At 41.9% G+C, this 25,225-nt stretch overlaps 1 protein-coding gene across 13 annotated transcripts in view; it reads left to right on the top strand.

Annotated features, from left to right (window-relative positions):
- The window catches only part of BEND7 (BEN domain containing 7), an 86,500-nt gene extending 79,677 nt beyond the window's left edge, over positions 1-6,823 (top strand). For 2 of the 13 annotated variants that reach the window (XM_053922380.2, XM_053922378.2), the window contains 2 exons: positions 664-723; positions 2,322-5,577. In XM_053922380.2, the coding sequence (XP_053778355.1) occupies positions 664-723; positions 2,322-2,428 (167 nt within the window). In that variant the 3' untranslated portion in view covers positions 2,429-5,577. Of the gene's footprint in view, positions 1-663; positions 724-2,316; positions 5,578-5,774 lie in introns of those variants that run through there. The other 11 variants (XR_008426632.2, XR_008426629.2, XR_008426630.1 and 8 more) reach the window with 11 other exon arrangements.
- Positions 6,824-25,225: the final 18,402 nt, after the last annotated feature.

Genomic DNA, 25,225 nt, shown 5'->3' with positions numbered 1-25,225 from the left:
TGTAGCCCGTCAGTTCTCAGGAGCCATACGGGCACCTTCTTTTTTGCATTTAGTGGAAGGTTTTCTGGAAAACTCTAAAGGAGATTGAAATGTATCAGAGATGAGCAAAGGTTTGCATTTTAAAACATAGAATTGCTTTTAAAGAAATGCTTATTCCCTCTGATTTTCTTTATGACTGAATTGATGTCAACTTACACTGGCAGCTCTAGGATTTGAATTTCCAGTCATCTGCAAAGATTTATTCTCAAGGTGTCCTAAGCCTGCCCCTTGGGAACGGTTCTGGTGATGACAAGCAAAATTCTGACACAGGAATTCACTGACCTCTGCGCCTTCGTGATTGTATTTAAACAACTCACCCCAAGTTCTGGGTGGATATTTAAGCCTATCTAAATGAGTGAAATGCACTGCAATCATCATTGATGGATAGAACAAGTTTCATAAGATATAAAAAATTTCAGTACAGGAAAATTGATTTCACATCATCTTTAAAATATTTTATTTAAATATTGGTACTAACGTCTGTAATATGAACCAAGTGAAGCTGAGAAGGGAAAAGAAAAGTGAAAACTCATATATACTAGGGTTTTTTAATTGTATGACTATATTCCATAGAACGGATGTGCTCCTGAAACTAATGAGATTTTGTTTTATGTTTGTAACCAGCAGAGGTAGCTGACGGTGATGAAAGACTGGACGGCATCTCTCTACCACCAACAGGTAAAACACATTTATGTTTTCATTGCCGGCTGGAAAACACAGCACAGGAAAATATTTGCATTGAAAATGTTAGCATTAGAGATGCAGATGCTTGAGCAAATGCTTCTCTAACAGACCCAGGTCATCAGAGGTTCTCAGTGTCCTTTGTTCAGTCATATTTTTCACATTGAATGTGAAAAGCTACATTTTTCTCACACTGTTTCATATTCTTAAAAACTTCAGAATAGCAAGTCCTAAGGATTTAGTGTCACAAGATTTTGCCTCCCCAAACATCTGTACATTAAAAAACATTTTAATGTAATATGACATTTCTTTTTAGAACAGGGACCACCAATTTTATGGTGAAATTCATGTCCATTCTGTCCTTTCCCACCTGCCCCACAGGGTTTGAGAGGCAGTCAGTCATCCCCCTGCACACAGTGGGCCCCCAGTGACTATCGTGTTTTAGTTGAGTGACTGAATAAGGCAAGCCATCTGGCGTGGGTGGCACATTACTAACGTTATAACCAGATCCCCGCAAAGCAACTTTTCACTGAAGCATCTGCTACAATGTAAGCCATAGAGTCAGTCTGACGTCACATTACTTAACTCTCAAGTGATACACTTCTGACCCTCGCCTCCTGCCTCTGCATGGGTTCACCCCTGAGAGCCAGACGGACAGGTTTCTGATCACGGAGCCATGTGGCAAACAGCTTATTCCCTCAGTTGGCCTCGAGACTCTTTACTGACCACCCTCAAAACCCAGATGTGCAAAAAACCTTCTAGGTGAAAAAGCTCAACTCAGTGTTTTCTCCTCTAGATTTGGGCTGCTAGGTTTTCAGTGGAATCAGCAAATATGAATGGAGCAGCTAGTCCGTGTAGGCACGCTCCTGGGTCATGTGTGCACCGATGGCCCTTACCCTGAGATGGCAAGCAAAGCACAGTGCTGTGGTGTAGGACAGACGTAAGTCAGTGAACTTCGGAGCAATGAGAAAGCTCAGCCATGTAAATGATACAGTGCTTTCTGTCATTGAGCGACTGAGCAACAGATCGAGGGACAAGTGAATAAAGGAGCTGCTTATATGGAATGTACCATACCTAGTCATTATATAAAAGGGATTTCTCTTCTTGTTTGGCTATGTGTCCACATAATTGAAATGCATGATCTCTACTGTTCCTTCCCATTCTGTCCTCCGAATATCAGGACAACTCATACTAGCCGTGTGCTTATCACCCCTGGCCCATTCCCAGTAGACACATGAAATACAACTAATAATGGAATTGTGCACTTCCGGGGGCCCCTGGGAGGAATATCATGCTGCTCTAGTTGCGCTCTCCAGGGTTACTCCCCTCCGGCTGTTGCCCTAGGGCATTTGCCCTGCCGTCCTCACTGCCCTCTGACACAGTGGGCTTTTAAAAATTATTACTGGAAAACCATTGCCCTTTGCATTTTCCTGTCTGAGGATGGAGGCAAAGAGATGTTTCAGATGAGAAAATTGAACGCGGGATGGTAGAACAACCTCATGGAACTGAAAAGAATTTCAAGGAATCTGTGTATGAAGGAATGTAGAGATCATCTAGTCCCATACCTTCTTTTTATCCGGTCCTTTTATTTTACAGGTAAAAAAGTCTGAAGCCCAGAAACACTACACGACTTACTCCAGGTTCCACAGCTGGTTGGTGGCCTGCCCAGAAGCCAGGCCTCTCGCCTGCCAGTCGTTACACCGCGTAGCTTTCTTACACCTAAGCCAAAGCCAGCTTTTCTCTGCATGTTTCTTAAAGATCCCAAGAGTCGATGGATGTACTAATCCCTTTAGGACCCCATGTCACTGTCTCTCATTCTCCACAACTAGAATGCCCATCGTAAGTCCCCCAGAAATCCACTGCACTTTCTCGAAGGGGGCCAAGGCTGTGAGGTCGTAATGAAGACAGGAGCAGAATGGCCCTGCAGGTCTTTTCACTAGACTCTTGATAGATATTTGACACAAATAATGAAACAGCGTGATAATACTGTTTATCGTTTAGAAAAGGGGAAAAGAATTTCCAGGTTGGTGCCCCAAATTTGCAATAATGAAATTCAATCTTGATTAGAATAGCCTGTCTCTTGATTGTTGCTCAATCTGGTGGCTCCTCTGGACTCAAGGCTACTACTGATCCCTCCCTCCTTGTGTGCACCCCAGGGAGACTGTCCAAGAGGTGAACTCCACCTTTCTTGTGCAAGGAGCTTCATCCTGGGATTTGAGACTCACTGGCCAGACCTTCTTTGTCACGTTATCTGAGCTGGCAACAGTTGGTCCTTTCTAAAGATTTAACAATGCCCTGATTAACTTTAGGTCTTTTTTCCCTTCCAAATTCATGTGTACTGAGGAGGGTGGGGGAGAGGTGTAAATCCTTAGTGTTTCTGTGAACCAGAATCAGGCAGGTCGGGGTTATAGTCTGGCAGTCAAATGACATTTGTCTCAATCCATTACATTTAAGCAAACTTCTGTGTCTAGTCTTAACAAAAATGGATACAGATTTTATAGTGAAAAAACATTTTCTTCGTTTCTTTGTCCTCAACCCTGTTGGAGAGCATTTCTGAGCAGCTCCCAGGAGCCAGCACCATGGTAGGTTCTGGTGAACAAATGCCCACCCTCAGAAAGCCCAGACTGGTGAGACAGGCAGAGGCCAAGACACCCTGCAGCCAGGTGTGGGCAGAGCACCCTGATAATGACAAAAACATCCAGGGTCTGGGAACAGCTTGTGGTGGGGGGAAGTGAAATCATAACAGTGCTTTCTAAAATTTAATAAGGAGGCTTCTGAATTTGAAATAGAGGAGTACAGAGCTCATCTGAGCTTAGCAGTCTTTGTCATAAATTGGCATGCTTTAAAAATTAATAAAGAGCCCTGGCTGGTGTGGCTCAGTGAATTGAGCACCAGACTATGAACCAAAGGGTCACTGGTTCAATTCCCAGTCAGGGCACATGCCTGGGTTGCAGTCCAGGTCCCCAGTAGGGGGCGCTCAAGAGACAACCACTCATTGATGTTTCTCTCTCCTTTCCCCTCTCTAAAAATAAATTAATAAAATCTCTTTTAAAAAATTAATAAAAGTGCAAGGAAGAAAATGTAAATTAATTTTACTACTGAGAGACAATCATTATTGGGTTTTATTTTCCCAGACTTTTCTCCATATTTATTTGATTTATCCAATAGAGATCAAATACATAAAATTTTGTTTTCCTGAGTTGTTTTTTTTACCCTAACAAGCATTTTCCATTTTATTACAAGTTTTCATACACATTATTTTAATAGCTGCATGATATTCTGTCTTACAGGTAAATCATACTTAGCCATTTTCTGTTCCTGGACAACATATGAACACACTCTAATAGTAACACACACTCGAGGGCTCTCTTGCAAAAATAATCATTACAGACTTCTAATGGCTAAAATTGTTCACTCAGCACAATGAAAGCCTTGGCTAAAAATTCATGATTTAAACATGACACAGACACCTCACCAACAACGTTCTTCACGTATCCAAACTACCTCCAGCCACGTCATAGGAAAGTGTGCAGCTCTCCTTTAGGGAACGGCCCCATCATTTTCTTGTCTCTGTTGTAGGTCATGTATTTGACACCAGGAGAGAAAACACAGAAGACACAGAGCCAGGTTTCACTGCCTAGAATTTCGTTTAGTGACGGTGTTCATTAGCATGTGCACCTCTTCCCTTTGAATTTCCTCAAAGACCCACATCAGCATTTCAGTTTACTGCAAAGTGTGAGTGTCCTGTGAAGTTTAGCTGTCCTGTTTGAATAGTTTCCATGTACTATCTTTGGCCATCTGTAATAAGCCAGCCTTCCATTTAGTGTAAGATTTTTAAAAAATCATTCTTAGAGTTGATTCATCACCCTTGAAGTCCAGTGTCTGATCCAGTTAGTTCATTGTCCATTAAAAAGAAGCAGCTCCCTTCCTTGTTTTTTTTTTCCAGAACTTCAATGTGAATGAATATGTGGAGTTTTAAAGCATATTTATTTTACCATAAATTGCTTAGTTGCTATGTTAAGGAGAATGGTACTTTCCAGTACTGAGGGAGCAGTTGTTAAGAACAAAATTAATTAGATCTTCTAAAAAGAGGTCCTGGCTGGGTAGTTCAATTGACTGGAGTGTCATCCTGATCTACCAGGGTTACAGGTTCGTTCCCTGGTCAGGGCGCATACAAGAATCAACCAGTGAATGCATAAATAAGCGGAACAACAAATTGATGGTTTTCTCTCTCTCTAAAATCAATCAAAAAAATTTTAAAGATGCTTTGGGAGACTGGATAGCCCTGCTGTATTAGATAAAATCATTTGTGACATCAGTTCCCCTAAAATAACCATTTGTAACTGAGTAAGTGCAAATGATATATGAATTCTTAGGAAAGAAAAACCTTCCATGTAGGTTGCATCAACACAGTGACAAAATAACTCATTGAAAGGTGAGGCTCTCAAAGTAAGCGGTTATCTACATGATACCTAACAACTGTTTTGGAAGATGGTTTTAACTGAGTGAGTGGTTCAGTTTTTTAGTGTTGTGTGACAACCAGACACAAATATATTTAATTAATGTTACATATTTTATTTGGTTCCTAGTACACATACATTTCACTTTATATAAAACCAACAAATGAAAATCTGGGTTCATTTAAAGAGATATTATGCCATGTGGATATTTGTTTTACAGGTATATTTATGTCTGGATTCCTTTCTCTAATAAGATGATGACTTTAAAATCCTATTTTATTTAGAAACATTGCATTTACATCTCATTTATTGCATAAAGCAAATTACCTTGAATCTTTGACACTTGACCCAAAGGCCAAAATTTAGCTTGAAAGAAAGGTGAACTAGAAACACCAAACCCCAGGGGGAAAAATTGCTGTGCTTCTGTGTAACGCATTTCCCCAGCACTTATCAAGTCAGAGAGTGTTAGAGCTCAGAATTGGGTCTCTTAGTCCCACCCCCTCACTTTGCAAGTGAGGCAGTAACCATCAGGGCCAGTAACCGTCAGTGGCCTGGCCAGGCCCAGCACCTAAATGCCTTACTCCCCTGTCCAAGGAACTTGTGCCACAGAACACTGAACAGCTAAGCCTGAGGGAGGAAGGGCTCTGGGATGAATCAGTTTTCCACTGAAGACCAGCTCATCAACCAACAGTGACAGGAAGCTGGTGCTAGGTTTGGCCTGTGGAATCCACCCAACTGCTAGACATCTGCATCTCATATATGTGTGTCTTTTACTTGCCTCCTTTTTGAAGCTCCCAGGGAGGTTCAGAGTGGTTGTTTCCATCACTCCTTAGTTGGCCGTTTACATTTGAGGCCAGCTAGTGATCCCTCCCCTGAAACCAGTCTCTCTGCTCACTGAGTGTCTGGTGAGATACTATGAACCAGGGTTTTTGTTTTCCTGCAACACGCATTTTAAAACTTGTCTGCTGCCTCTCAGAAGAAAACATGTCTCAAGGGAATTGAAAAGATTAATTAGTGACCTTTCAACTCTGTTACGATAAGATGAATATGTTGCTAATAAAGGTAGAAACTTTCACCTTCCCACTGTGACATCTGTTAAATATAAAGCACGAATGTTTGAAGCACGTCCTTCTGAGCCTGGGCGACAGCTTGGCACTCTCGCCGCTGCAGGGAGGGTGGGGACCGTCCAACTCACAGGGATGTGCAATGGATCCCCAAATTGGAAATACATACTGTAAAGCTGCAAGAGTGAAGTGACATTTTGTAAATTAAAACTGTATTTGTGCTTACTTACTGTGACTACTGTTCAGACTTTATTCAGAAATCCTTTCTATAGGCTTTCTTGGCAAAAACAAATTATTCCATATCTGTGAATAATGTCTCAATCTTCTGTATATATGTTTTATTACTATGTAAATATTTAGATTTTTTAAAATTACTATGTTCTTTTAAAAAAAATTCGACACAAGGCTAGTTGTGAAAATGGTGTACGACACTGTGTTGTGATGTCAGTCCCCAAGATGCCCTCTATGTCCATTCTGGAAGAACACAATAAATTACTTTAATTGAAAGTGCCTGTTTCATGCCTGTGTGCCAGTCCTCCCGTGTTTATGAAGAAGAGTCCATGCTAGTCATTAATTAAAAGGTATTTATTAATACTCTGGTGATCTTACCCAAGAAGTTTTATCTCTTTATGAAGGAGATAAATTTGTTAAAATAAATAAACTAGATTGCTACCAGCAGGAGCATCTTCAAACATAGAAAGTCACAGGCCGTCTGTCAGTCAGATCAATGGCCATAGCAAGTCCCCCAGAAACACTTAAGCATTAAGCACTGATGTGCTTGAAGCCTAATTTTACATGAATTAGGTAGCTTTGTAATCTTCGCTTAAAAGGTTAAGCCCTGCTTCTATGGAAACAACACATCAGAAGGACAAATCAATCTTCTCTAATGCAGAATGCCTGTTAGAACAGAATTGCTTTATTCTCCTCTCTGAACACAGGAGGACGCTACCCCTCACTGGGTCCCTGCCCCTCCTGCATCCAACAGGCTTTTCCAGCCCCCAAGCCTACAGCACCCCCAGCTGGTTAGCTCTGTCAGGGCTTCTGTTCAGGGTCTAGTTCGGTGGCTTCCATTTCAGAGGGCCCTGAGCTGTTTCACAGCTGTGAAGGGTGGTGGATGTGGGGTGCTAGGGAGTAACAGCTCCCTAAGAGAGCATCTAGATTGTGGGAGATAAGGTGACAGGGTGCCTTGCTTGCAAAAAATGGAAATCTAAACCACAGCCAGCCTTTTCCATACCTGCACCTGTTGGAAGCCGGGAGCTTGGCACCAGCCTTCCCCTCATGCCACAATGCTCCCCAGGCTTCATGTGGCCCTTGGTGCCATGAAATTATTTGGAATGGGCCCACTCCATGTTATTTGGCCCAAGGGCCCTGGGATGCCTTTGTCCCCACATGTCCCAAAAGGCTTTCTAATGCAGAGTGAGGGGACCCAGTTCCACCACAGGAGGCTCCACCAGAAGGGTGTTCTCATAGAGTAAAAACTCAAAAACCTGCCTCATTCATCTCCCCTCCTACAGGCCCAGCCCTACAAGTGAAGTTCCAGTCCTTACTGGGGTTTGGATGCAAGAGAAAGCAGTAAGAGCCAGCCATGGCTGGGGAGGTTGGCCTGGTCCCAAGCACACCAGGCCTTGTGGACCATCCCAAGGAGCTGGGAAGTTGTGGGGGACCGTGGAAACATCCTAAGTAAGATGTTTGATAACTAGGTTATATTACTCCATATGGCTGAAGTATGGACCATTAGCTAGAGAGGGGCAAGCCTAAGCCAGAAGCCCCATTAAGAAGCTGTTGGGATAGCTAGAAAGAGATCAAGAGGACCCATAAGGACAAAACTTCAAAGGCCCAAGCCAAAGAAAGAACAAATAGGACTTGGTGACAGGCCATCTTCCGGTACAGGAGGGGAGTGTAGCTTTAGGGAAGGGGGAGGAAGTGTCGGAGCTGGCACACAGACCTGTGCTGGGGGAACCATAGGGTGTTACTTGGCTCACTGAGACTGGAAAACTGGAAAGAGCGATTTGGAGGATGACACGTGAGTTCAGGTTCCGAGGCTCTTCCATTTGTTCGCTCTGCAAGTTTGCCAAACACTTGGGGTAGTCCTGGCACTGTGCTTGGGGCTGGATACAGGGATCATGGAGCTCGTTCTGGCAATCATTCGTGACATGTGACCCAGGAAACGCCACCATATAAGTCCATATAAGGCACGTTGTGTCATGAACTAGAGAAGGCAACTTAAACTTGGTAGCTTTGTCCCAAACTAAAGGCAATGAAGATTTGAAGCACTATTTGTTCTACGTAATTCAAGTCCCAACTAAAGTCCCCATCACAGAGGGATTCGTGACTATCAGCTCGCAAGTAACCACCAGTCCCTACCAAGTCACAGTGGCCCCTGCCATCCTCTGAAATTGTCTTGCTTATTTATGTGTTTTTTATCATCACTTTTCCTCTGGAACCTAAGCCTTGTGACGATGTCAGGAATCTTATCTGTAAGGCCGTTAAGATGTCAGGCCCTGGTGAAAACCCATTTTCAGGAAAACCCACCTGAAAGAGTGGGCTCGGACAGATGGGGAGCAGGCGTCACTACACTCTCCCTTCTCCCCTGTCCCGTGGCCTTTGATCACGTGCACTTCCTCTGTCCCTGTATTGCCGCCGCTCGTCACTGGAGAGCATTATGCTAAGTGAAATAAGCCAGGCGGTGAGGGACAAATACCATATGATCTCACCTTTAACTGGAACATAATCAATAGAAGAAAAAAGCAAACAAAATATAACCAGAGACATTGAAGTTAAGAACAATCTAACAGGACAAGATGGCGGCAACATAGGTGGGAGCGGAGTCCACTTCCCCTCAACACCAGGGAAATACCTAGCTGATCTGAGGAGCAGAGCGAACAGCCAACAGTATTCCAGCATATACGAAGATCAGAGACCAAAGATAGAGGACACTGAAAGATCTGACGGTAAGAAGAGTGCTCAAGGACAATAAGGTCCACGGGACCCAGGACCGCGCGGTACAAGGGCGGCAGAAGCGCCAGCCCTGGCGCAGGGGCTGCGGCAGGAGTCTTGGGAGAGGGCCAGGCTGCGCTGTGAGCAGCCAGGTGCTTGATTGGACCAGGGGGGCTTGAAAAGGAGGAATTTCTCAAAAAGAAAAAGAAAATAGAGACACTCAGGGGCTAATTAGAGAACTCTCGGTAGTAGCCGAGGCCCCTGGCGCCCCTCCCCCTCCACCCCTGGACTGCTACGCTCACCTGAGGTCCGGTCGCGCAAGCGAGCAGATTAGCGAACGGGACCCACACTTGAAACCCCGGAGGGGCGCCCACACCTGAAACCTCCGAGATAATTTGGAGCAGAGACTAGCTGCTCCACCCACAGGCCCAAAACCTCGGAACCCAGTGCCGCGTGATTCAGTCCCAGGGCGGCCCCGCCCGCCCGAGAGACTCAAGCCCAGGGCGGCTGGATCGGGCCCCCAAGCACAGAGCCTGTGGCTCAGCGGGCTGCGCGCGCTCACCAAGCACAGGGCCGGCTGGGTGCCTGTTTTCCAAATACAAAGCTGCTGGCGAGTGTCCTAACCCCAAGGCGGCTGAATCCGCCACCTGCGCGCCAGCGTTCCAAGCCCTGGCGGCTCAATTGGTCCGCCGGCTGCGCGCTCAGGGCACAAAATAACGTCACAGACCCAAAGCGGCTGGATTCCCCTGCTGCGCACGCACGCGTCACAAGCCAAAGCGGCTGGATTGGCTGATCAACGGACTGATTGACTGCCAGGGACCACACCTACAAAACAGCGAAGAGTGTGACCCAGGAAGAGAGAAAAGTGAAACCAATCCTTCCAACCACCCCCTCCCGTTGCACAGACAGGACACCAGCAGAAATAACCTGACCGGTTTAAAGCCAACAGAAGATTTTTTTTTTTTTTATCCTTTTTCTTTTTTTTCCTTTCCCCCTGAATTCCTTCTTCCTCTCTCTTTTTTTCTTTTTTTTCATTCCTTCTTCCTCCCATCCTTTACCATTTTTATGTCTTCTTCCTGCCTTCTTTTATCTATTTCTATGTTTTAATTTTTGCTAAAATTCCTTCTTATCTTGCCTCCGATCTTTCTTTATTCCTTCTTCCCTCCTTCCTTCCTTTCCTCCTTTCCTATTTCCTTTTTCCCTCCTTCCCATCTTTGTTTTGGTTTGTTTTGTGTGTGTGTGTGTTTTTTTTTTCTTTTCTTTTGCCCCCCCTTTCTCTTTTTCCCACAGGTGAGACAACAAAACCTGGAGTGCTGAAAAGACTAGAGTTAGACCGTGTTAAACACATAAACGTCAGCTCAAGACCAGTGAGCACAGGAAAGTAAGGAGACAGCACCACCGAATCCCATTGGCATTCTACCATAGAAGTTCATATCATAAATCCAGGGAGTCAAAACAAAGCAATTTAAGACGCAGAGGCCAACAAGAAGAGCCTCACAAACAATGGGAAGACAAAGAAACAATTCCCAAATGAAAGGAAAGGAGGAAGCCTCAGAAAGAATACTAACCGAAAAAGAGGCAAGTCAACTATCAGATACTGAGTTCAAAGCAATGGTCATCAGGAAACTCACTGAGCTCTCTGAGCTCAAAGAGAACTACCAGAAACTACAAGGAAACTACAATGAACTCACTGCAAACTATATCAACATGAAAAAGGAAATAGAAAATATCAACAAGAGCCAAGAGGAAATGAAGAATACAATTTCTGAATTGAAGAACACAGTAGAAGGAATTAAAAGCAGACTTGACGAAGCAGAGGATCGGATCAGCGAGCTGGAGGACAAAGTAGAAAAAAACACCCAGAAGGAGCAAGAAAAGGAAAAGAGGCTCAGAAAGAATGAAGAGGCAATAAGGGAAATGCAGGACAACATGAAACGTAACAATATCCGTATAATAGGAATACCAGAAGGAGAAGAAGAAGAGCAAGGGATAGAAAACCTGTTTGAAAAAGTAATGATGGAAAATTTCCCTAATCTGAGAAGAGAAAAAGTCACCCAAATCCAGGAATCACAGAGAGTCCCAAACAAGAGGAACCCAAAGAGACCCACTGCAAGACACATCATAATTAAAATGGCAAATTTCCAAGACAAAGAGAGGATCTTAAAGGCAGCAAGGGAGAAAAAGGAAGTAACATACAAGGGAGCCCCAATAAGGTTAGCAACTGACTTCTCAATGGAAACGCTCCAAGCCAGAAGAGAATGGCAAAAAAATATTCCAAGTACTGAGAACCAGAGGCCTGCAACCAAGACTACTTTACCCAGCAAGGCTCTCAATCAAGATAGAAGACCAAATAAAGAGTTTCCCAGACAAAAGAAGTCTAAAAGAATACAGCTCCACCAAACCAGCTCTGCAAGAGATGCTAAAGGGACTGCTTTAAGGAAAGGAAGGAAAAGAGAAAGACAGAGGAACACAGGTAGGAAATAATGGCAATGAATAACTACCTATCGATAATAACCTTAAACGTAAATGGATTAAATGCTCCAATCAAAAGACATAGAACAGCTGAATGGATAAGAAAACATGACCCACACATATGCTGCCTACAAGAAACCCATCTCAGGACAAAAGACTTACACAGACTGAAAGTGAAGGGCTGGAAACAAATCTTCCAAGCAAACGGACAGGAAAAAAAAGCAGGGGTAGCAATACTCATATCTGACAAAATAGACTTCCAAAGAAGGGCCATAAAGAGAGACCCAGAAGGTCACTTCATAATACTCAAAGGAAGAATCCACCAAGAAGACATAAACATTGTAAATATATATGCACCCAACATAGGAGCACCCAAATACATAAAGAAAATCTTGGAGGATTTCAAGAAAGATATTGACAGCAACACAATTATAGTAGGGGATTTTAACACCCCACTATCAAAAATGGACAGGTCTTCCAAACAAAAGATCAACAAAGATATTGTGTCACTTAACAATACCTTAGAGGAAATGGACTTAACTGATATATACAGAGCTTTTCATCCCAAAGAAGCAAAATACACGTTCTTTTCAAGTGTCCATGGAACTTTTTCAAAGATAGACCACATGATAGGACACAAAGCAAGCCTCAACAAATTCAAGAAAATTGAAATCATATCAAGCATCTTCTCTGACCACAAGGGTCTGAAACTAGAAACCAACCCCAAGGGTAAAAACCCAAAACACTCAAAAGCATGGAGACTGAATAGCATGCTATTAAACAATGAATGGGTCAAGAATGAGATTAGGGAAGAAATCAAAAACTTCCTGGAAACAAATGAAAACGAACTCACAACAACCCAAAACCTATGGGACACAGCTAAGGCAGTCCTGAGAGGGAAGTTCATAGCAATACAGGCCTACCTTAAGAAGTTAGAAACAGTTCAAACAAACAACCTAACCCTACGCCTACAAGAACTGGAGGAACAACAACAAAGACAGCCCAGAGCAAGCAGAAGGAAGGAAATAACCAAGATCAGAGCAGAACTAAATGACATAGAGACTAAAAGCACAATTGTAAGGATCAATGAATCCAGGAGCTGGTTCTTTGAAAAGATAAACAAAATCGACAAGCCTTTAAGTAGGCTCATCAAGAAAAAAAGAGAGAGGATCCAAATAAACAGAATTAGAAATGAAAGTGGAGAGATTACAACTGATACCACAGAAATACAAAGGATCGTAAGAAATTACTATGAAGACCTGTATGCTAAGAAATTTGAAAACCTAGATGAAATGGACACATTTCTAGAAAAATATAATCTTCCAAAACTGAATGAAGAAGAAGCAGAAAACCTGAACAGACCAATATCAGCAAAGGAAATTGAAGAAGTCATCAAGAAACTCCCATCACACAAAAACCCTGGACCAGATGGTTTCACAGGAGATTTCTACAAAGCATTTAAGGAAGAGCTAACCCCTATCCTTCACAGACTATTCGAAAAAATCCAAACTGATGGAAGACTCCCAAACTCTTTTTATGAAGCCAACATCATCCTAATCCCAAAACCAGATAAAGACACAACGAAGAAAGAAAACTTCAGGCCAATATCGCTGATGAACATAGACGCTAAAATTCTCAACAAAATATTAGCAAACCGCATCCAGCAATATATTAAAAAGATCATCCACCATGACCAAGTGGGATTCATCCCAGGGATGCAAGGATGATACAATATTCGCAAATCAATAAACATAATACATCACATCAACAACAGCAAAGACAAAAATCACATGATCATATCAATAGATGCGGAAAAAGCATTTGATAAGATACAGCACCCATTTCTGATAAAAACACTCAGCAAAGTGGGAATAAAGGGAGCAGTCCTCAACATAATTAAGGCCATATATGAGAGACCTACAGCCAACATCACACTCAATGGACAAAAACTTAGAGCTTTCCCACTAAGATCAGGAACTAGACAAGGATGCCCTCTCTCACCACTCCTATTCAACATAGTATTGGAAGTCCTAGCCACAGCAATCAGACAAGAAAAAGCAATAAAAGGCATCCAAATTGGAAAGGAGGAAATGAAACTGTCACTGTTTGCAGACGACATGATAGTGTACATGGAAAACCCTATAGACTCCACTCAAAAACTACTCGACCTAATAAATGAATTTGGCAAAACAGCTGGATACAGAGTCAATACCCAGAAATCAAAGGCATTCCTGTACACCAGCAACGAAACTGCAGAAACAGAAATCAGGAAAAAAATCCCATTCGATATAGCAACAAGAAAAATAAAGTACCTAGGAATAAACCTAACCAAGGAGGTAAAAGACCTGTACTCAGAAAACTACACAACACTGAAGAAAGAAATTAAGGAAGATACAAACAAATGGAAGCATGTACCATGTTCATGGATTGGAAGAATCAACATTATCAAAATGGCCATACTACCCAAAGCAATTTATAGATTCAATGCAATCCCTATTAGAGTACCCATGACATATTTCACAGATATAGAACAAACATTGCAGAAATTCATATGGAACCATAAACGACCTCGAATAGCTGCAGCAATTTTGAGAAAGAAAAACAAAGCAGGAGGGATCACAATACCTGATATCAAACTGTATTACAAGGCCACTGTAATCAAAACAGCCTGGTACTGGCATAAAAACAGGCACATAGACCAATGGAACAGAATAGAGAGCCCAGAAATAAACTCAAGTCTATACGATCAATTAATATTTGACAAAGGAGGCAGGAGCATAAAATGGAGCAAAAACAGCCTCTTCAACAGATGGTGTTGGGAGATCTGGACAGCTACGTGCAAAAAAATGAAACTCGATCACCAACTTACACCATACACGAAAATAAACTCAAGATGGATAAAAGACTTAAATATAAGCCGTAACACCATAAAAGTCCTTGAGGAAAACATTGGCAGGAAAATCTCAGACATTCCACGCAGCAACATCCTCACAGACACATCCCCTAAAGCAAGGGACATAAAGGAAAGAATAAACAAATGGGACCTCATCAGAATAAAAAGCTTCTGCATGGCTAAAGAAAACAGCATCAAATTACAAAGAGTACCAACAGTATGGGAAAACATATTTGCCAACGATACCTCAGACAAGGGCCTGATCTCCAAAATATATAAAGAACTCACTCGACTCCACTCCAGGAAGACAAATAACCCAATTAAAAAATGGGCAAAGGACTTGAACAGACACTTCTCCAAGGAAGACATACAGAGGGCCCAGAGACATATGAAAAGATGCTCAGCATCACTAGCCATCAGAGAGATGCAAATTAAAACCACAATGAGGTATCATCTCACACCAGTCAGAATGGCCAACATAAACAAATCCACAAACAAATGTTGGAGAGGATGCGGAGAAAAGGGAACCCTTGTGCACTGTTGGTGGGAATGCAGACTGGTGAGGCCACTGTGGAAAACAATATGGAATTTCCTCAGAAAACTAAAAATGGAACTGCCCTTTGACCCAGTAATTCCGCTGCTGGGATTATACCCTAAGAACACTGAAACACCAATCCAAAAGAATCTGTGCACCCCAATGTTCATAGCAGCACAATTTACAATAGCCAAGTACTGGAAGCAACCGAAGTGCCCATCAGCAAACGAGTGGATCCAAAAACTATGGTACATTTACACAATGGAATTCTACGCAGCAGAGAGAAAGAAGGAGCTTATACCCTTTGCAACAGCATGGATGAAACTGGAGAGCATTATGCTAAGTGAAATAAGCCAGGAAGTGAGGGACAAGTACCATATGATCTCACCTTTAACTGGAACATAAGCAATAGAAGAAAAAAGCAAACAAAATATAACCAGAGACATTGAAGTTAAGAACAATCTAACAATAGCCAGGGCGGGGGTGGGGGGTGGGGGCGGGGATAGTGGGAAGAGGGTATTACAGGAACTACTATAAAGGACACATGGACAAAACCAAGGGGGAGGGTGGAGAGGGGGGAGGGAGGTGGGTTCACCTGGGGTGGGGTAGAGGGATGGGGAGAAAAGGCATACAACTGTAATTGCATAACAACAAAAAAAAAAAAAAAAAAGAAACCAAATGTCTATAAAAAAACATTAAATGTGTAGGAATAAACTTAAGAAACTTGAAGGACTAGCATGAAGTATAGAAGTTTTACAAGAGGAAATAAGAGACGTGAAAAAATGAAGAAATACACTTTGCTCTTACATAGGCAAATTCAGTATTGTCAAGAGAACAAGAATCCCTATATTAATCTACAAATTGAATGAAATTGTAATAAAAATCTCACAAAGAAAAAAAAAAAAAAAAAAGATGAGGAGGAAGGGCTTCTATGATATTAACATTCCTTTACAATTCTAAGTCTGCCTGAAAATGATTCTAAGGCAATGAAGGAATGTCAAAAGGTCAAGAAAAAATAAAAGTGATATTATTCACGTTTAGGCTTTCTTAACTTTTCTGCATACTGTAACCACTGAATTGTTTGCCATGTATCACAAAATAAGAGATTTTTAGCGACAGAAGTGTCCTTAGAGATCTTTCATCCCATGTCCCACATTATAAAGTTAGGGAAACTGAGTCGCAGAAGTGAACATTCAGGATTTTATGGCTAATGAGTGACTCCTAATCTATTGCTTTATTAGTAATTTAGTAATTTTAGTAATTACTAATTCTATTAGTAATTTTTCTGCATTAATTTCCAATTGCCTTCTCACTGAATGTTCCTGGCATAGAAACTAACTTCATTTAATGCTCTATCTTCCTCACAAAGGGAGAAGGAGTTGAAGCAGCTGGACCCCATTTTTACCTTTTATACTAAACTTGCAATTTCCAAATTAGCTTCCCAAAAAAAAAAAAAAAAAAAAAAAAAAGAACAATCTAACAATAGCCAGGGGCGGGGGGGACAGTGGGAAGAGGGGATTACAGGAACTACTATAAAGGACACATGGACAAAATCAAGGGGGAGGGTAGAGGTGGGGGAGGGAGGTGGGTTCAGCTGGGGTGGGGTGGAGGAAAGGGGAGAAAATGCATACAACTGTAATTGAATAACAATAAAAATTTTTAAAAAAAGTGGTGGTGAAATTGTGTCAGTAAACACCAAAGAGATGCTGGGCACACTCCGCGAGAATTTGATAACTAGTAATCTAGAGCAACACTTTGAATCGACACAAATCGATTCTGTATTTTGTAACCTCAAAAGCATAAAATTGATCATCCCTCCTAAAATAGATATGATATGTATATATGTGTGTGTGTATTTGTTTATTATTTGTTTATGTCCATTTTTGTTATCAGTGAAATTAAAAGAATGTATAGAACCAATGAAAAAGCCAAAGACTGATCTAGAAACGGAGACCGATAGGAAAACCCACAGTATGATGTGCTTTACACATGTGATGCTCCAGACAGACTGGATATTCAAGGGCTTTTTTAAGTGGGGCTGGGGGGTACCATTTTTAATCTGTTAATGCTGAGAAATTGGAGGATATTTTAAACCTGAACTTTGAAACTGAGTTTAAATAATTCCTTTAAAATACTTTCCAAAAATGAAGCTGATACAAGTGTGGTAATTGGGCAGGAGCTGGTCAGAAACCAGCTCTCTTGACTTCCAGTTGTGCCTACTCTCCATCACGATGCCATGACAGATTGAAAACGTGGAGGGCCCTTAATGTGAATAAGGAGAGAAAAATCAATTTTACAAAGGAAATTGAGCATCCTAAATTGGTTCAATGAAGTGGAGGGCCAATTGCATATTCTGGTAGAAAAACTACTTTCTGCTATACTCTGGCAATGGAGGGAGAAAGAGAAGATGTCATAATAAATGGCACTTACCCTGTACATTACTGAATTAGGCATCCTCCAAAAGTGATGTACTTCTAGCCACAGGATAGGGAAAATCAGAACAGCCCCCATGCTAACCCCACCCCATCCTGTGATGAACACGGTAACATTGCCTCATCCTTAGGAGAAATGTTTCACTGGAGTGAAGCAGCGCCACCTTCCTCCACTCCTCCCTGTCACTGATGCTCCCTGTAACATGGACCTACCGCTGTGGACGGCCTGGACCCCCATTAAGGTTGTGTTTGCTTCTGTGGATTGTGACATGAACTACTGAAGTGTATTTGTCCTGCCCACTCCATGTTGATGTCCCCTGGGAATGATAACCACAGCTGGTCTTTCCCTTTGTCCCGGTGGGACTGGCTCACCAGTCATGGCAGAGTGTGTGAATTTTAAATGTCACACTGACTCCTGCACACTGGCTGCTGATCACACTAAGAAACAGGAGCCAAAATGCACTTTGGTCATGCCTAGGCTTGCATTATAACACACAGCTTTAGAAAATGAATAAAACTCTCAAAGACCGAGAATTGACATTTTTTATTATTTTCTTTTATCCTCACCTGAGGATTTTTTTTCACTTCTTTAGAGAAAGAAAAGGAGAGAGAGAAACATTGATTAGTTGCCTCCCATATGCACCCCAACCAGGGATCAAACCCATGACCTAGGTATGTGCTGTGACGGACAATCAAACCTGCAACCTTTTCTGTTCCAGCCAACTGAGCCACACCAGCCAGGGCCCAAGAAATGACTTCCAATTGGGAAATACCCGGCAACTTCAGAGGTGAAGAGGAGGTAGTAGAAGTTGATAAAATTAGTTTGGATTTATTTGAAAGACTGAATGCAGGAGAAAAGTCGAAGTATATAAAGAACTTTTACAAATCAAAAATAAACAAATAGGAACCAAGATGGCGGTGTAGGTAGACACACTGCGCCTCCTCGCACAACCAGAACTGACAGAGAATCGAACGGCAAGGGAGTCCGACACCAAGGAAATAAAAAATAAACATTCATCTAGACCGGAAGGAGGGGCAGAGACGGGCACCGGGGTGGAGAGGACTCGCATAGCTGTGGCGGGACCCAGACTGGTGGGGTGTGGGACCAACCGGGCAGGCAGTCTGACCACTAGCAGACCCTGCGGCCCCACATTCGTGCAGATAAACCCAGAGGGCCAGACTCGGAGTGGCGGAGAGAGTGGGGCAGGCAGAGTGCGGGTAGCACACCGCAGCCCCACATTTGAACATAGATAAACCGGATGAAGGACGGGGAACGAAGCAGACTGCGCAACCTAGGCCTACAGCTCGGGGAAATAAAGCCTCAAACCTTTGATTGAAAAGGCCCTTGGGGGTTGGGGCGGCAGCAGGAGAGACTCCCAGCCTCACAGGAGAGGTCGTTGGAGAGACCCACAGGGGCCTAGAGTGTGCACAAGCCCACCCACTCAGGAACCAGCACCAGAGGGACCCAGTTTGATTGTGGGTAGCGGAGTGAAAGATTAAAATCCAGGGAGAGTGAGGTAGGCGCCATTGCTCCCTCTGGGCCCCTCCCCCACGTACAGCGTCACAGCACAGCAACCAGCGTTACCCCGCCCTGGTGAACACCTAAGGCTCCGCCCCTTAAAGTAACAGACGCTCCAAGACAAAAAAAAAATAAAAAGAAAAAAAAATGGCCCAAATGACAGAACACTTCAAAGCTCCAGAAAAAAATACAACTAAGTAACGAAGAGATAGCTAACCTATCGGATGCACAGTTCAAAGCACTGGTTATCAATATGCTCACAGAATTGGTTGAATCTGTTCAAAAAGTAGATGAAAAAATGAAGCCTATGCTAAGAGAACCAAAGGAAAATGTACAGGGAACCAATAGTGATGCAAAGGAAACTGGGACTCAAATCAATGGTGAGGACCAGAAAGAAGAAAGAAACATCCAACCAGAAAAGAATGAAGAAACAAGAATTCAGAAAAATGAGGAGAGGCTTAGGAACCTCCAGGACATCTTGAAATGTTCCAACATCCGAATTATAGGGGTGCCAGGAGAAGAGGAAGAACAAAAAATTGAAAACTTATTTGAACAAATAATGGAGAACTTCCCTAATCTGGCAAAGGAAACAGACTTCCAGGAAGTCCAGGAAGCTCAGAGAGTCCCAAAGAAGCTAGACCCAAGGAGGAACACACCAAGGCACATCATAATTACATTACCCAAGATTAAAGGCAAGGACCTACATCCAAGATTACTGTATCCAGCAAAGCTATCATTTAGAATGGAAGGGAAGATAAAGTGCTTCTCAGATAAGGTCAAGTTAAAGAAGTTCATCATCACCAAGCCCTTATTATATGAAATGTTAAAGGGAGTTACCTAAGAAAAAGAAGAAAAAAAATAGGAACAGTAAAAATGACAGCAAACTCACAGTTGTTAATGACCACACCTAAAACCAAAACAAAAGAAAACTAAGCAAACAACTAGAACAGAAACAGAACCACAGAAATGGAGATCACATGGAGGATTACCAACAGGGGAGTGGGAGGGGGAGAGAGGGGGGAAAGGTAGAGAGAATAAGTAGCATAAATGGTAGGTAGAAAATAGACAGGGGGAGGGTAAGAATAGTACAGGAAATGTAGAAGCCAAAGAACTTATATACATGACCCATGGACATGAACTATAGGTGGGGAATGTGGGAGGGAGGGGGTGGGCAGGATGGAGTGGAGTTGGGGGGGGGGAATGGGACAACTGTAATAGCATAATCAATAAATATATTAAAAAAAAACAAAAAAACAACAAAAAAAACACAAATAACCCAACATAAAAATGGGCAAAAGATGGGAATCTTTTTTCTATATCTTTTTCCAAAGATATAAAAATGGCCAATGGGCTAATAAGCATAGGAAAATATACTCAACATCATGAATCATTAGGGAAATGCAAACCAAAACCAAAATGAGGTATCACTTCAAACCCACAAAGATGGCTACAATCAAAATGAGAGACAATAGGTGTGTTGGTGACAATGGGGAGAAACTGAGCCTGGGATGTTGCTGGTGGGAATGTACTGTGGCTCAGGCTCTTTGGAAAAGATTGACAGCTCCCCAAAAAGTTAAACATAGAGTTACCATATGATCTAGCAATTACACTCCAAGAGAACTGAAAACACATCTGTACACAAAGACGTGTACACATATGTTCGGAGCAGCATTATTCACAATAGCCAAAAAGTGGAAACAACTTGAATACCCATCAACTGATGAACGGTAAACAAATGTGGTATAGCCATGCAGTAGAATACTATTCAGCAATAAAAAGGAATGAAGTACTGGTACAAGCTAACGTGGATGAACCTCGAAAACAGGCTAAATGAAAGAAATCACATAATACATGAACCTGTTTCTATGAAATGTCTGGAATAGGCAAATCCATAGAGACAAAGGTAATTAATATAGTTGCCTAGGGCCAAGAGGGGAAGCAGTAATGGGGAGTGACTGTGAATGGGGGCAGAACTTCTATTTTAAATGAAGAGATGTCCTAAAATTGGATAGTGGTGTTGGCTGCACAACTCTGAATATATTACGAACATCCACTGAACTGTACATTTGAAAAGGGTATATAGTATGTGAATTATATCTCAATAATGTGGTTATTAATAAATAACAATAGAGTTAGACCCTACTACCTTACTCTATATCTGGCAATTAATTCCAGGTGTTTAAAGTATTTAAGTAAAATAAGTCATAAAAATACTAGAAATGTTTAAATTCATATTTATAATAACTTTGAGGAGATAAAGGATTTCCCAAACATAAGGCCATGGGAAGAAATTATCAAGTAAAAATTCATTCATTTTATTAACTAAAAATTTTAAACTTCAGTTCAAAAATTTTACAAAATTAAATAGCAAATGGCAAAATGAGAAAAACATTTGTAGGAAAAAGTGGTTTTTAAGAAAGCATATGCGTTACTACATACTTATCCAACTCATAAACCAAATGGCCGATAAACATTAAAATGCTAACATTAAATCAAAATGCTCATGTAGAAAGCAGTATTAGACCTGGCCAGTGTGGCTCAGTTGGTTGGACATGGGTTCGACTTCTGATCAGAGCATATGCCTTGGTTGCTGATTGGGTCCTGGGTCAGGGTGTGTGTGAGAGGCAACCGATCAATATTTCTCTCCCTCTCTCTCTCTCTCTCTCTCTCTCTCTCTCTCTCTCTCTCTCTTTCTCCCCTTCCTCTCTCTCTAAAATCAATAAACATATTGAAAATAGTACGAAATACTTTGGTTATTCAGTTGGCAAAAACTGAAAGCAAGGCGGCAGCAGTGTTTCTTGCGATGGACAGCACTGATAGGCATGCTAGTGGAACAGCATTTCTGAGGGCAGTTTGGCAATACAACGCAACTTAAAACTTTCGACCCAGCAATTCGACTTGAAGGAGTTTATCTGAAAGAAATAAAGACTTGCCCAAAGATTAAGCTATTGGATATTCATCACGACATAGTTTAGACAGTTTTTAAAAATTAATGTGTATATACAATAATATTTTAAATTATAATACATCCTCAAAACTGAATACTATGCAGCTATTTTAATTGGTGTACATAGAGATCCACAGTCAATTAATTGGAAAAAGCATGTCACAGAATAATAAGTACTACAGGATCTTTTTTTTTTAATACACAAACTCATAGAAAAAAGTCCAAGAGAACACACACCAAAATGTTTGATGATAGCTACTTCTGGATAGTGAGCTACTTCTGGATACTTTAAATTTTTTTTCCTGTTGTTTACCCAAATTAATTTTTTTTGTAATGACATGTACTGCTTATGCAATGAAGTTATTTTTCAATTTTTAGTAATGTGGGAAAATATTTAATGACATGGAGAAATGTTCATGATACATTTACTGCTAAATAGTATGTTCAACCCAATCAGATTTTTTTATTTCAGAAACACATTTATTTTTATAAAGTTAGATTTAATTGTAATTGTGTGCAACTACAAACACCAACCAATTGCATGTCAAAAAAGTATATACCAACAGCTTTAAAAAGGTATAAATGATGTGTTAACCATCAGCCTTATCAAGTTTGTAAAAGAAATATTAATATGCATGCACAGAAAAAGGATAAAAAGAAGTTGTTTTTATCTCTAGTAGTAGAATTACATGTGATTTTTTTTAATCCTTACCCAAGGATATGTTTATTGATTCTAGAGGGAGAGAGAAGAAGGAAGGAAGAGAGAGTGAGAGAGAGAGAGAGAGAGAGAGAAACATCAATGTGAGAGAGAAACATTGATTGGTTGCCTCCTGAACATGCCCCAACCGGGGATCGAACCCACAACTTTAGGTATTTGCCCTGACCGGGGATCAAACTCGCAAACTTTTGGTATGTAGGACGATGCTCCAACCAACTGAGCCACCTGGCCAGGGTACATGTGATCTTAAAAGATTATTCATGTAAGTTTTTTTAAATGAACATATATCATTTTTAAAGTAAATAAATAAATGTAAAGGAAGAAAAAAGCTCAGTGGTCTAATATTTGCATACATGTAGTACTCACCACTTGGATACTGTTAGGAATACTTAAAATATCAATGTAAACTCTTATGATACAGGCTTCTGAAATATCACGTAAGTGCTGGTGAAAACTAGCTTGTTACTCCAACAACATGTACCTCCTCATTACTTCAATAACATGCGCCTCCTTGTTACTTCACTAATATGTAGACATCCTTGTTACTCCAATAATATATGCCTTGAACCTATTTACAGTACTCTGGAGATTAAAGCTTTACTTTGAAGCAAAAAACAAAATCACTCTGAAGCTTGACCGAAAAAGGATATCCTCTCTGTAGCTTGAAAGGAAACTGGAGACGACGCTTTATCAAAAATGTATTAGTTGCACGACAAGAAGAAACCCATCTGAGGTATCAGTGTATTGGACACATCAGTTCAAAACACAATTCTGTCCGGGCCTCTGGGATGTGGAGACAATGACTGCCTAAGAAACATAAAGCGCAGAGTGGGTTGCTGTAACAAATGAGGGCAAGGACCCCAGCAGTCAGGCCATGCCAGGGTGTCCCTCGCAGGCGTACTCACCGGGGCGTGGCTGCACTGCCCTCACGGGTGCTGGGCGTCAGAGAAGCAGATCTGTGGTCGTCGAGCCCACGTGCTGCGCCAGCTCTGTGAGGATACCCACTGACTAGTGTGGGATGCATGCGTGCTGGGCACAGTCTGATGCCTGAACATACAGTTTAACTCAAAATACCCTATATCTTCATAACTTAAAATACCTAATAATCTTCAAAATACCCTAAAAAGTAGTACTATAGTCCCCATTTAATAGATGAAAAAAGGAGGCAACTTCTTCCAGCTCACATAACTAAGGAGAGTTTTTAGACAAGATTAGAACCCAGGAAGTGTGGCCCCAGCCCTCACATTCAGTGGAGAGAACCATTCACAATAACCCCAATGAGGGCTCAGCCTTACAAGGCTGTTTCTACTCAGTTTGCACAACAGCGTTGAGCCAGGAATCATAGCACGTGTTTATTGAGTGCCTCTTATGAGCCAGGAACTGTCAGAGGTAGGGGAGAGATAGTAATTCAGTTGAACCCCATTATAAGCCTGGAAGTACAATGACCAGCACCACTTGACAGATGAGGAGAATGAGTCACAGAGAGGTTAACTAACTTGCTCAAAGTCACATAGCTAATAAGTGGCAGAGCCAGGACTCACACCCAGACACCCTGACCTAGAACCTGTTCTTCTAATCTCTGTGCAATGGGCTGTCCTTCCGTGTGAATGTGGCGGGTGCTTGCTCTATGTCAGGCCTAGTAAGTGTTTCACTTTAATTATCTCATTTGAAATATTCCCAGTCACTGCCAGAGAGAGACCGGGAAGTAGCTGGTATCTTCCACCTGACAATAGGTTTTTATTAAAAGGTTTCCAAGAGAACACAGAAGAGTGTAAAAGATGGAGTTTTGCAACTTGAACCTATTTACACAACTTGAACTTGAGTGACCAGAGTTTAAATACTGGCTCTACCATTTACTTAGCTCTGGTATCTTTTTATCCCTGATTTCCTCTCACTTTCCATTGTTTATCAGTCCACCAAAAGAATTAGAGCAGACTGAAATGAAGTCAAACTACCCCCAGAATAATGAAAGCCACTGAACTCACTGGGAAACCCCCACTTCAGTGGGGAGGTGTTTGCTGCAGGTAGCAGAGCTGAAGAGCTGGAAGGAGGTGATGCCAAAACCAGTGGTCCTCAAAGTGTGGTCCCCAGACCAGCAACATCAGCATCACCTGGGAACTTGTTAGAGCAACAGAATCCCTTGCCCTGCCCCGGACCTGCGGACCCAGAAGCTCTGAGGTGGGATGTAGGTCTTTCACGCTCTGCGGGCCATCCTGATGCACAGTGAAGGTTGAGACCCACCACCTTTGAACACTTGGGAGTTGTGGCAGGGCCCCCACCTCAGCCCTGAAGTGGATTCTGAGTTACCTATGTGTGAACAATGTGTGAACTCACTTCCTTAATGAATCAGAGCAGATTCAAAGATTTGCCTGTGATAGCATCACTTCCCCTTACATTCTGAATGGAGAGGACCAGGGTGCATTAAGAAGTACTGAAAGTTCCAGTAACCGTGTGACACGTGGAATCTGGGAAAGTGCGGAAACACAGACAGTTGGTGTTGGCTGTGGGGAAAAGTTGAGGCCCAGCCC

Source organism: Desmodus rotundus, chromosome 4 (genome assembly GCF_022682495.2).
Source record: "Desmodus rotundus isolate HL8 chromosome 4, HLdesRot8A.1, whole genome shotgun sequence".
In the NCBI taxonomy this organism is placed as follows: domain Eukaryota; kingdom Metazoa; phylum Chordata; class Mammalia; order Chiroptera; family Phyllostomidae; genus Desmodus; species Desmodus rotundus.
The sequence above is the reverse complement of the archived record's forward strand: the minus strand, read 5'-3'. Positions and strand labels throughout refer to the sequence as shown.